We start from the raw sequence: 11,892 nt of genomic DNA, 5'->3' as shown, positions 1-11,892 counted from the left end.
GGAATTCTGTTTATCCGTGTATGTCAAACATCTAGTAGAATGCCTAGTACATTGTTGGTGCTCAACAAATTTGTGCAGAATAAATGGACAGCAAAGGCTTACAATTAGCAAATTAGCAAATTCATATTATCAATGAAATAACTGAATAAACACATGATGATCCCAATCAGTTATCACAGCTTTGCTCCCTCCTCAGTTCCCTGATTCTCTTATCTAATCTAGCCCTTCCCTTACACTAGAAAATACTTGGGTTTCCCCATTACAGAAATGAGATTTGAGAGGTAAATTGTTTTTAGGAAAAGATCCAGGTTAATAATTGGATGACTGCCATCTGTTCTGGGCAGCCAATATGCAATTTTGACTGAGATATTTCTCACTATCATTCTCTTGTCTTTAATTTCAGCCAGGATCTGCAGATAAACAAAACTGAAATTTTTGATGGTTAAATATTCATCCAATAGCAATCAAACTTGGTCCATACCTGATCAATTCTCCCATTCTCTAGTCTCCCTAAATGTCTCTTGAGGATGGACGAGTAAGGACAAACTATTCTCAAATATAACTCCAGATTCTGGAAACAGGGTTCTGTGGTGGGATGGCTTTAAATGACAGTATGGGGAAGTCTTTTCTCACTTGGGCCACTAAGCTTACTTAAGGAGATTCCTACAGGGTTCCAACTAAGGGGTTTAAGCCCAGCTCTAAGTGTTCTGGAAGCTAGATGGAGGAGGAAGCTGGGGGCCCAACTCTTTCTCACAAAGGTGGATGTAATCTTCAGCCTATCTTGGGCAGACCTGATGAATGACTGTTAGAAAATCCAGGTTCCAGTCCTGGCTTTGCTGTTTATTATCTGTATGGCAAATGACCTCTCTGATCCTCAGCTCCCTCATTTTTAAAATAGGGCTAAAATCTTCCAGCCTCTTGTAAGATAAATCTAACGTAAAGAATTTGCCTTTAGAGGGTACTCAAGAAATATTAGCCATTATTATTACTGAAATTGATAATGCAAAGGAAAGTAAACCATTTGTTCGATGTTTGGGTTATCCTTTTAACTTCTTTAGCTGAATGTTGATATGAAAGTGCTTGACAGCATCTACACATATAACAATGAGGTAGATGGTAATTAGGATTTATTGCATCAAAATTTAATTAAAGAAAGGGTAGGGGAAAGAAAACAGACAAAGCCAATCATAAAGCTTCCAAGACTGCTTCGAGCTAAGAGTTTCACTGGGCTTGACTTCTTTTTGCCAAAGGGCCAAGGAATTCTCACATGGTGTCAGACTACATGAGTTACAGAATGTCTCATCACACTTTCAAAGTCTCCACACTCCTTTCTCCTGTGTAACTGGTGAGGTCAAAATGGCCACCTTCCTGAGTGTCATTGCTGAACAAGGTGCAAGAAAGAAATCCATCCCACAGAAGTCCAAGACAGAAATAACAGAGAGTGGTCTTGACATTTAAACCGCACTGAACACGGCTGATGGACCAAGTTCTTAACAGAGTCACGTCACTGTCTTTAATTTCTCCATGACCTAAAGATTCCAAACTTTGAAACACACTGCTGGAATAGGAGGAGAAGGAAGAGGTGAGGACAGCCTGATGTAAATTTACCACTAGATTAAATTCTAAAGTTGCTCCAGAATTTTGTATTAGTATCTGAAAGCAATCAAAGGAAGAAAAGCAAGCAAGTGACTTGGCCCAGTCAAGGTAAGGCTCCGTCTGGTAGAGAGAGAGTAGGGGTCACCAACTTTGTACAAACCCACACATGCAGAGGTCTGGTTGTGTGTGGCTAGAGCAGAGGCTGATGAAACACAGAGCGTGGGCTCCTGGTGCTACTCCTAGAGAAGAATGAATTGGGAAAGGAACAGTTAATAAGAAACTGTGCCTTGCTCACTGTGCACGTTGCAACAAAGAGCTGGCAGCTCCTGAAGGAAAAGGGCTTGTGCCGCTGCCGTTCAAACTTGTCAGTCAGCCTGTGCCAGCAGCCTCAGCGTCTGCCTCCCCGGCACACCCTCATTACATGTGTCTGTCTGGGCTGATCTGTACATCTGCTCAGAGGCGCTCCTGCCGAGTCGGGGATTTCTGCTTTTCTCCACCAGTGCAGGAGTGGGTCTCTCCTGGCTTCTCTTCTGTCACCTCCACTCCTCTCCCCAAGGAGGCTCCTGCTTTATGGTAGCTTTGGACTTCCCTCACTGGCTGCCTGTCCCCGACTTCTAGAATGGAAGAAGCTGAGCTGGTGAAGGAGAGACTCCAGGCCATCACAGTAAGTCTGCCTAGTTATAACTCACAGAGGCGCTTGCTTACAGGGACGACAGACACGTTGCTTGCTGCCCCTGCTGCTGAGCCCCATTAGTGAAAAAACAGAACTGTCACCTTTCACGGGCAAGTCTCTGCCGCTCTCTTAACCCTGATGACCCTCTGTAACTCTTGGGCTTCCGAACCTAAGTAGAGAGCAAATGTTCTTGATTTTCACAAAAACCGTACCTATGTTTTAAATAGCAGTCAGAAGCTTTTAAGGCACTTTGGCTACACTATCGTGTACCTGAAAAACAGATTTTCCTTACATTTATATTTGACAAATACTAGATCAAGAAACTGATCTTCAACTTGGAAACTTTTTAGAACAATTAATTCACCAAAAAGTGAAAATCTTTTAAAAGGAGAAGAAAAAAGAAATTAAGAAAACAACTTGATGCTTTTTATTTGTAGTTGTGGTGGTATGTTCCACAAAGCCTCACAGAATTCAAACGAATGTAGTTGTACTTTAGCTAAGGATTAAACAAGAGAAAAGTAGGTAAAAGCATGTATCAGATTAATTCTAAGATATCAGTTTCCAGCAGAGTCACAAACTGAATAAAATCCTGATAAAGGAATGTAATGCATGCAATGCAATGGATTTGGAAAATATTTTGTTAATACCAGGAAGGAGAATAGTGAGTCCATTTTTTATGTTTGTTCTGGGAAAGAGTCAAAGTATGAAATGAATTACTTTCCTTAAGTGATCCAGCTTTTTTTCAATTTTACAAAGTCTTCTATTTGGCAGTCACCTGCAAATCTCTGGCACAATCATTTATCATTGGCTACAATTTATTATATAATTTTTTTAAAGAAAAAACACTTTAGAAATCAACATTCCATTTTTTCAGCATTTTCTGACACTGAAATTAGCTGTCAGAGTACTGTTCAAAAACTGATGCATAATATCACAGATGTGGGTTTATTAATTTAAATGTATATTGGACATTACTATCTATAAAAATAACTCTTTCCTGTCTTGTGAAAAGAAAACTGATGCAAAATTAGAGTGAATAGAAAGGTATTATTCTTTGCTCTTCAAATTCTCATAGCATAAATTATTATTATGCTAAGCCCAATTTAGAATTTTTATTAAACAGATACAAAGTTTCAGTTCCCCTCAGAAAGCATTCAGTAACTTGAAATATTTTCTCAGCCAATGGTTTAGGAACCAAAAGTCCACAGATAAAGTTGGCACTTTTCCATAAGGCAGTGCTCTCGAAATGTCCAACTCCTAATTAGTTCATTTTCCTTTCTTCAGAAAACCTTGGTTTGGATTATTGTTTGTTTTGCTTTGTTCTTTTTGTTGTTAAACTCAGCCACTGTTTCAGCTGTCTTGCTTTAAGGGACAGGAACTGGGCCCTGCTCTGTTGTTTTTGGCGTGGGCCTTTTACATTACAGCTGTTGTCTAAAGGTTACTTTATCAGACTGTGTGAGTTGTGTGGGCACAAGCTCTGCTTTTCCTGACCCTTCTATCTTCTAATTAACTAAATTAAATCATATATCCGATGAAATCCACCCGTAGCTCCTTCTTCCACATTTTCCTTTTTGAATCGCAGCCTACCCTTACTTCAGCCCTTATTACGCCCGCTGCACTTTACAACTCATACTGAAGCAGCGCGTGTTCTAAGGGTAAGACCGCACTCAGGAAAACTAGGAATTTTCACGGAGGGTTCCAACTTCAAATAAAACTAGGACAAAAGTCATAATGCTTTAAATATCTTACAAGCAGACCAGAGAGTAAATAGATTCCTGAATATACTGGTGTGTACTTTTATGATGATTAAAAAACAATAATAATAACAACTAGTTTTTGGATTATTTCGTTAGCTTAACCATATCCCATTAGAAAGAATAAGCATATCTAGAAAGCAAAATTACAAAATAATTATATTTTGGAAGTAAAACACTTGTATAAAATTGTAGAGAAAAAATTGAGAAAAGTTTATGGGGACAAATTTCCCCTAGTCTATACCTCACTGGACCAAGTCCAGTCACATAGGTCAGCACTGAAGATGAACAAATGGAGCACTGGTGTGTCCATGGAAACAACACATCCACTCATCTCCCTCCCGGACACCCTGGGAAATGCCAGCTCTCTCCACCCTTGCCTTACCCAGGAAGCCACCTCAGCTATTCCCCTTCCCCCTAGGGAAATGAAAACACAGTGTCCAGAGAGTTTTCAGGGATTGTCTCGCTTTTAGAAGCACTTAAAATCTTCAGACTCTCAGACCTAGACTAAAATTCAGAGACAATAATCTCATCTTAACTGTTTTAATTCTATTTCCCTACACTGAAATACATTTTATATTTTAAGAACAAAATTTTATACTTTAAGAACAAAATCAAAAGACAGTTGCCCAATGGAACCAAACACAGCAATTCAGACTTCACTTTATTAGAAAACAAAATTTTCAACATTCTAAGATCTATTTGATTTTCATACTAAAATTTAGTCCTCTAATTCTTAGCTGAGAAATGAAATAATTTTCACTGCAATATTTATTCCACATGATTTTGAGGGTCCAAAAAGTCATTATTTCTGCTGTAAGAAATTTAAAAAATAAATGTATATGCCTGAAACTTGATAGAATCAAGTGCCAGTCTTCTTGTTCCTCTTTTGAAAAGAAACAGATTGAACACAGCAAGTATGTGGAATGTGACATCAGGCTTTCAAATTGAAAACTAAATCACTGTGATGGTGCCTTTATTTCTCATACCAGTAAGTTGAATTTTAGATTGTTTAGAAGGCTTCCCAAGGCTTAAAGGGAATAAAAGAAAAAATTATGAAAGTACACAGAAACAATTGCTTACACAGGGTACTTTATTTGGTTGGAGAAGGAAAGAGCAACCCAGTCCAGTATTTTTTCTAGAAAATTTCATGGACAGAGAAGCTTGGAGAGCTAAAGTCCGGGGAGGTCACAAAAAATCAGACACAACTGAGCAACTGAACATGCATTTCATTTGGGTATACCAAGTATGGATTCTATTTTGTATACTCACTCTCATGTTTCTCCTTCATTACCTTATCCAGGTACAGGCATACCTCGGAGATACTGCAGATTTGGTTCTAGATCACTTTGATAAAGCAAATATCACAATAAAGTGAGTCACATGAATTTTTCAGTTCCCAGTGCAGACAAAAGTTATGTTTCAACTATGTAACATAATGCAAATTACTATGTCTAAAAAATAACACACATGCGTGAATGCTAAGTTTCTTCCGTCGTGTCCGACTCTCCTCTACGACGCTTAACTCCAGGCTCCTCTGTCCACAGGATTCTCCAGGCAAGAATACTGGAGTGGATTGCCATCCCCTCCTCTAGGAGATCTTCCTGACCCAGGGATAGAATCCACATCTCTTAAGCTTCCTGCATTGGGAGGCAGGTTCCTTACCACTAGCGCCAGCTGGGAAGTCCTCAATTTAAAAAATACTGCTAAAAAATGCTAACCATCATCTGAGTCTTCTGAGAGTTGTAATCTTTTTGCAGTAGTAGCATCAAAGATCACTGATCACAAAGACAAACAGTGTATGTTTTCACTTGTATGTGAAACCTAAAAAAATAAAGCAAATGAACAATTATAACAAAGCAGAAGCGGATTCACAGATACAGAGAAAAAACTAGTGGTTTCCAGAATAGGGAAAGGGGTTGGGTAGGGGCAAAGTGGGTAACGGGATTGAAGGTACAAACTATTAGCTAAAAAATAAATGTTATAAGGACATAATGTACAACACAAGGAAATAGTCAATATTTTATATACCTTTGTATGAGTACAATCTATAAAAATATTGAATTGCTAGGTTGTACACCTGAAACTAATATAATATTGTAGGCTAACTATGTTGTTGTTGTTTAGTCATTAATCCATATCCAACTCTTTTGTGACCCATTGACCTAGCCCACCAGGCTTCTCTATCCATGGGATTTCCCAGGCAAGAACACTGGAGTGGATTGCCATTTCCTTCTCCAGGATATCTTCCCAGATTAGGGATTGAAAATGCGTCTCCTGCATTATCAGGCAGAATTCTTTATCACTGAGCGACCAGGACAGCCCTCAAGTCACTATGCTGCTCCTGCTGCTGCTGCTAAGTCTCTTCAGTCATGTCCAACTCTGTGTGACCCCATAGACGGCAGCCCACAAGGCTCCCCTGTCCCTGGGATTCTCCAGGCAAGAACACTGGAGTGGGTTGCCATTTCCTTCTCCAATGCAGGAAAGTGAAAAGTGAAAGTGAAGTTGCTCAGCCGTGTCTGACTCTTAGCGACCCCATGGACTGCAGCCCACCAGGCTCCTCCATCCATGGAATTTTCCAGGCAAGAGTACTAGAGTGGGGTGCCATTGCCTTTCCTCAATTAAAAAAAAAAAAGACTGCTCACAAAGGGAAAAAAACAAGAACAAAGATCACTTATCATACATCACCATAACAAATATAATAATGAAAAAGTTTGAAATATGGCAAGAATTACCAAAATGTAAAAGTGATCAAAAGCTGTTAAAAAAAAATGGTGCCAATAGACTTACTCTGTACAGAGTTGTCACAAACTTTCAAACTGTTTTAAAAAAGCAGTATCTATGGAAATAAATACTATATATCTAGCGAAATAAAAGTGAAGCACAATAAAACGGGGTACATCTGTGCCAACTTTTAACTTACTAAATTAATAAATTAATTAATCTCTAAGTATCTCTTAGCCAAAGAGTTTAAGTTTTCAATTATAAATGTAAAACAGAATACTTCAAACTAAGTAAATATTATATTGATTAAAAAGTCTCTTGAGGCTTAAGTTAGAAGACAGTATTTTAACAAATAGCTGATTTTTATACTAAAGGAGAACTATTAAAGAAGGCTAGAAAGTAGACATGCACTTTAAATATTATCAGAACTGAGGCTACCAATGTCTCCAGTGTTCTCTGAAAGAATGACATGAAGGACTGAGTTATCTCTTCAGAGTTCCTCTCTGGAAGTAGACATGGTACACCTCGAAGAATGATGAAATGGCCCAAGTGGAATTTCCCACAAAAACAGAAATATCTTCTGATAATCAGTAATATCCTATATACCATTCCTACCCTCCTTCCCAAGCAACACATTTTCTTATTTCCATTCCCATGGTGGCATTAGGAAAATATTGTTACTAAATAACAGGGGATACTCAGGCTGGAAAACTCATAGATCTTAAACTGCAGGAGATCATAGAAGTGCACAAAAGTAGTACTTTGGGGCCAGGGTTAGGGGACAGTTAGTGAGCTCAAAAAAATCCTGAGAACTAGAATCAATGTATAGAGAACAAACCCAGCTGAGGAGAAAATGGGTAAGAATAAAGCTGACATTTTTACTTCATTCAGGTTTAACTTTTAGCTGTTAGAAATGCACATTATCCACTCATTCTCTCATTCCGTCTTTCAATTAAAGGTTATTGAGCATTTACTAAGTGCCAAACCTCATTCATTTTTCACTTCAACAATATATGTACTCAGTCTCTTAGCCATGTCTGACTCTTTGCAACCCCATGAACTGGAGCCCGCCAGACTCCTCCATCTGTGGGATTATCTCAGCATGAATATTTCATCTTCCAGGGGATCTTCCCAACCCATTTATCAAACCTACATCTCTTGTGGCTCTTGCATTGGCAGGCGGGATTCTTTACCACTGAGCCACCTGGAAAACCCTCAACAACATACAATATTTATTTACATCTCATGTTTTTAAATGAAAAGAAGTGAAATAAGAGGAATTAGGAGTGTCAGAGGGGCTTCCCTGATAGCTGAGTTGGTAAAGAATCCCCCTGCAATGCAGGAGACCCCGGTTCGATTCCTGGGTCAGGAAGATCCCCTGTAGAAGGGAAAGGCTACGCACTCCAGTATTCTGGCCTGGAGAATTCCATGGAGTGTATAGTCCATGGGGTCACAAAAAGTTGGACACGAATGAGCAATTTGCACTTTCACTTTCAGGAGTGTAAGAAGTGGGATGGGATAGGTTGCAATTTGTAGTAAAATGGTCAGGAAGGGCCTCAAGGAAAGGGTGACATTTGAACATGGATGAAGGAGGTGAGCTTGTCAAAAGTTAGACAATGGCAGTAATCACAAGAACAAGCACCTGCCTAGGACTGACTCCATTTGGTAATGAGCCATATAAAGCCCTGACACTGGAATTTGAGCAACAGAGCCAGATTTGCCAGCCAAAGCTGCTCATGACGCAAAATAATCAAGAGCTCTACATTTCCCCAGATCCACTCCCTATTTGGTTCCACTCCCAAGGAATTTTTTCTAGACTTGTAAACATAGGAATGTAGGAGGCAGAAAGTTCTTTGAATAGGACAGAAATCTAGTCAATACAAGTGAAAGTGAAGTCGCTCAGTCATGTCCGACTCTTTGTGACCCCATGGACACCAGGCTCCTCCGTCCATGGGATTTTCTAGGCAAGAGTACTGGAGTGGGTTGCCATTTCCTTCTCCAAGAGTCAATACAAAGACCACTATTAAAACAGTAAGATAAATACACATAGATCCTAGTTACTTCTCTTTTTTAATTCATTAATTCTGTTTCTGGCTGTGCTGGGTCTTCGTTGCTACCTTCGGACTTTCTCTAGTTGCAGCACGTGGGCTTAGTGTTCAGGCTCTTGACTATAGAGCTTAGGCTCAGTAGTTGTGGCACACGGGCTTAGTTAGTCCTTGGCATGTGGGATCCTTCCAGCTCAGGGATCAAGCCTGTGTCCCCTGCATGGCAGGCAGATTCTTAACCACTGGACCACCAGGGAAGTCCCTCTAGTTACTTCTTTAGCACATGCCTCCTCTCACTGGACACTCCACCTCATCTCATTCACCTTTTTCCCAATACCCGGTATTTTCTAACAGTTCATATGACAGTTAATGACCTCAAAGCAGGATCTGCTACATAATATGTGAGGCCCAATACAAAATGAACATGTGGGGACCCTTGTTCAAAAAGTATTCAGAATTTCAAGGTGGTAACAGCAAAAGTTTAAAAACATTCAAATGAAGCTCTGGGCCCCTCTGAGAGTGGTGCTGCCATGTATGACTTCCCAGGTCATATGTCCAAGAAGCCCAGTCCATCTCTTTCCTATTCATTCCTTCTGAACAAATGAGAGCATGAAAACAAGTGCAAACCAGGCTGTATGTCAACAGAAGTTAGACCCTAACATGTATTTGGATCATTGTGTTGTTTAGAATTCTAAGGACACCTTAAAATAATAATGACTAATAGGAAGCATAGTGAACCATTGTTTCACTGCACCTCATGGTTAAGACAGTTATGTAAAGAACTCCCAATTTGTCATGACCGTCCCAAGACATCCACAGAAAGATGGTACGTGGAGATGTAGGAATCTCCTAAGCAAAGATGTCCTGTGCCAGTATACTCAAACAATAAAGCCTCTGCACAATTTTCCACAATGCTATGCTAAGATTACAGGTTTCTTCCAGAGAGGGAAAGGTTTCTTAAAACAAAAGTGCTATGCCACATGTCTTTGCCAAACATAATAGCCCACCCACAAAGGAGACCATGTGATGAGGTACAATAATTTTGATGCCTTGTTAAGGAAACTACTTTTTGATAATCAGGGATGGTTTTTCCAGTGTGCTATGGAGTGATAATGCTACTCTGCCAAGCCCTCTACTGACAAGGATCCCCATGAACTTCCTCAACATTACTAGATGGTGAAAAGGAAAAGCTGCTTCTTTAGAAAACTGTGATTAAAACAAGCCAGAGACTAAGTGACTAAATCTAACAAGAGTCTAAACAATACAGTGTAGTTCAGGCTAGAACCAAAGCAGAGTTTCCACTTCCTAATCTACAGACTGAAACTACCTAGCTTCTCTAAAAATATGATCAGAATATTTTAATTTATTCAGCTTATTTAAATGGCAGTGGTGTCATTCTGGGAAACTCAAGAAGCTTTCTCACCAGGAGCCCTGTGACATGTCAACTTTCCTAAAACACCATAGGAATAATTTGAGTGAGATCCATACTTACAGTTTTTATGTAAAACCCCAGTGACTGAGTGAGATTCACTCAAACCATTTTAGACATACAGTCAGGCAATTTTCTGAACCTCTAGCTTCTGTCTTAAGCATGAAGTTTTCAATGTGTAACTGCATCAATAATTAACATGGAGTGATACAACATGTTAAACGGAGACATAACAGCTACTCAAAATTGATCTATACTACCAAATCTAGATATAAAGACATCTCAAGGACAAGAATTCTGCAATTAAAAATAATAACACCAAACTCCGAGTCCATCTCTTCTCTACCCCACCCCTCTTGGCAACCACAAGTCTGTTTTCTTTTATCTCTGTGAGCCTATTTCTGTTTTGTAGATGGGTTCACTTCTGTCATATTTTAGATTCTGCAAATAAGTGGTACCATATGGTATTTGTCTTTCTCTTTCTGACTTACTTCACTTAGTATGATAATCTCTAGGTATATCCATGTTGCTGCAAAGGGCATTATTTCATTCTTTTTACAGCTAAGTATCTGTATATACCACATTTCTTTATCCTTTCATCTGTCAATGGACATTTAGGTTGCTTCCATGTCTTGGCTATTGTGAATAGTGGTGCTCTGAACATGGGCTTTTCTGGTGGCTCAGTGGTAAATAATCCACCTGCCAATGCAGGAGACGCTGGTTCAATTCCTGGGTCAGGAAGATCCCCTGGAGAAGGAAATGGCAACCCACTCCAGTATTCTTGCCTGGGGAAATCTCATGGACAGAGGTGCCTGGAAGGCTACAATCCATAATGGGTCATAAAAGAGAGTCAGAATGACATTGACTAAACAACAATGAACATGGGGTGCATGTAACTTTTTATTTTTTTATCTTCTGGATTATATAGTTTGGGGAGTTTGGGGTTAGTAGATGAAAACAATTACATATAGAGTGGATAAGCAACAAGGTCTTACTGTATAGCACAGAGTATTGTATTCAATATCCTGAGATATTGATATTCTCAGGATATTCAATATCCTGAGATATTGATATTCAATTCCTGAGATATTGATATTGAGATATTGATATTCAATATCCTGAGATATTGATATTGATATTCTCAGGATATTCAATATCCTGAGATAGAAAAGAATATTTATAAAATGTATACATGTATGTATAACTGAATCTCTTTGCTGTACATCAGAAATTAAAACAACTGCACAGCAAAGAGATTCAGTTATATGTACATTATACATTTTAAAAATATTCTTTCAATATTTGGCAAAACCAACACAATATTGTAAAGTTTAAAAATAAAATAAAATTTAAAAATAAATAAATAAAATAAAATTCACTAAAAGAAAAAAAAGAATTCTGATACAAAAAGAAGTAAAAAGATAGAGCAAGTGCATCCATACAAGGTTGGAGAAAGCCCTAGATTAAAGTAGAACCAAAGAAGATTATGTCCCATCAGAAAAAAAAAAAAAAGAAATTAACACAATTTTGCAAATCAACTATACTTCATAATAACTTTGGGGATTAATATATGCATACTACTATATCACTTCATGGCAAATAGATGGGGAGACAGTGGAAACAGTGTCAGACTTTATTTTTTAGGGCTCCAAAATCACTGCAGATGGTGAC

At 38.7% G+C, this 11,892-nt stretch overlaps 1 protein-coding gene across 1 annotated transcript in view; it reads left to right on the top strand.

The window, feature by feature from the left end:
- Positions 1-1,940: 1,940 nt before the first annotated feature.
- Positions 1,941-11,892, top strand: part of PALMD (palmdelphin) — a 60,056-nt gene continuing 50,104 nt past the window's right edge. The window contains exon 1 of the mRNA XM_010831003.1: positions 1,941-2,260. Within this exon, the coding sequence (XP_010829305.1) occupies positions 2,216-2,260 (45 nt within the window). The 5' untranslated portion in view covers positions 1,941-2,215. The remainder of the gene's footprint in view (positions 2,261-11,892) is intronic.

Source organism: Bison bison, unplaced genomic scaffold, assembly GCF_000754665.1.
Source record: "Bison bison bison isolate TAMUID 2011002044 unplaced genomic scaffold, Bison_UMD1.0 scf7180017864519, whole genome shotgun sequence".
NCBI lineage: Eukaryota > Metazoa > Chordata > Mammalia > Artiodactyla > Bovidae > Bison > Bison bison.
Note: the sequence above shows the minus strand (reverse complement) of the source record. Positions and strands in the feature narration are given on the sequence as shown.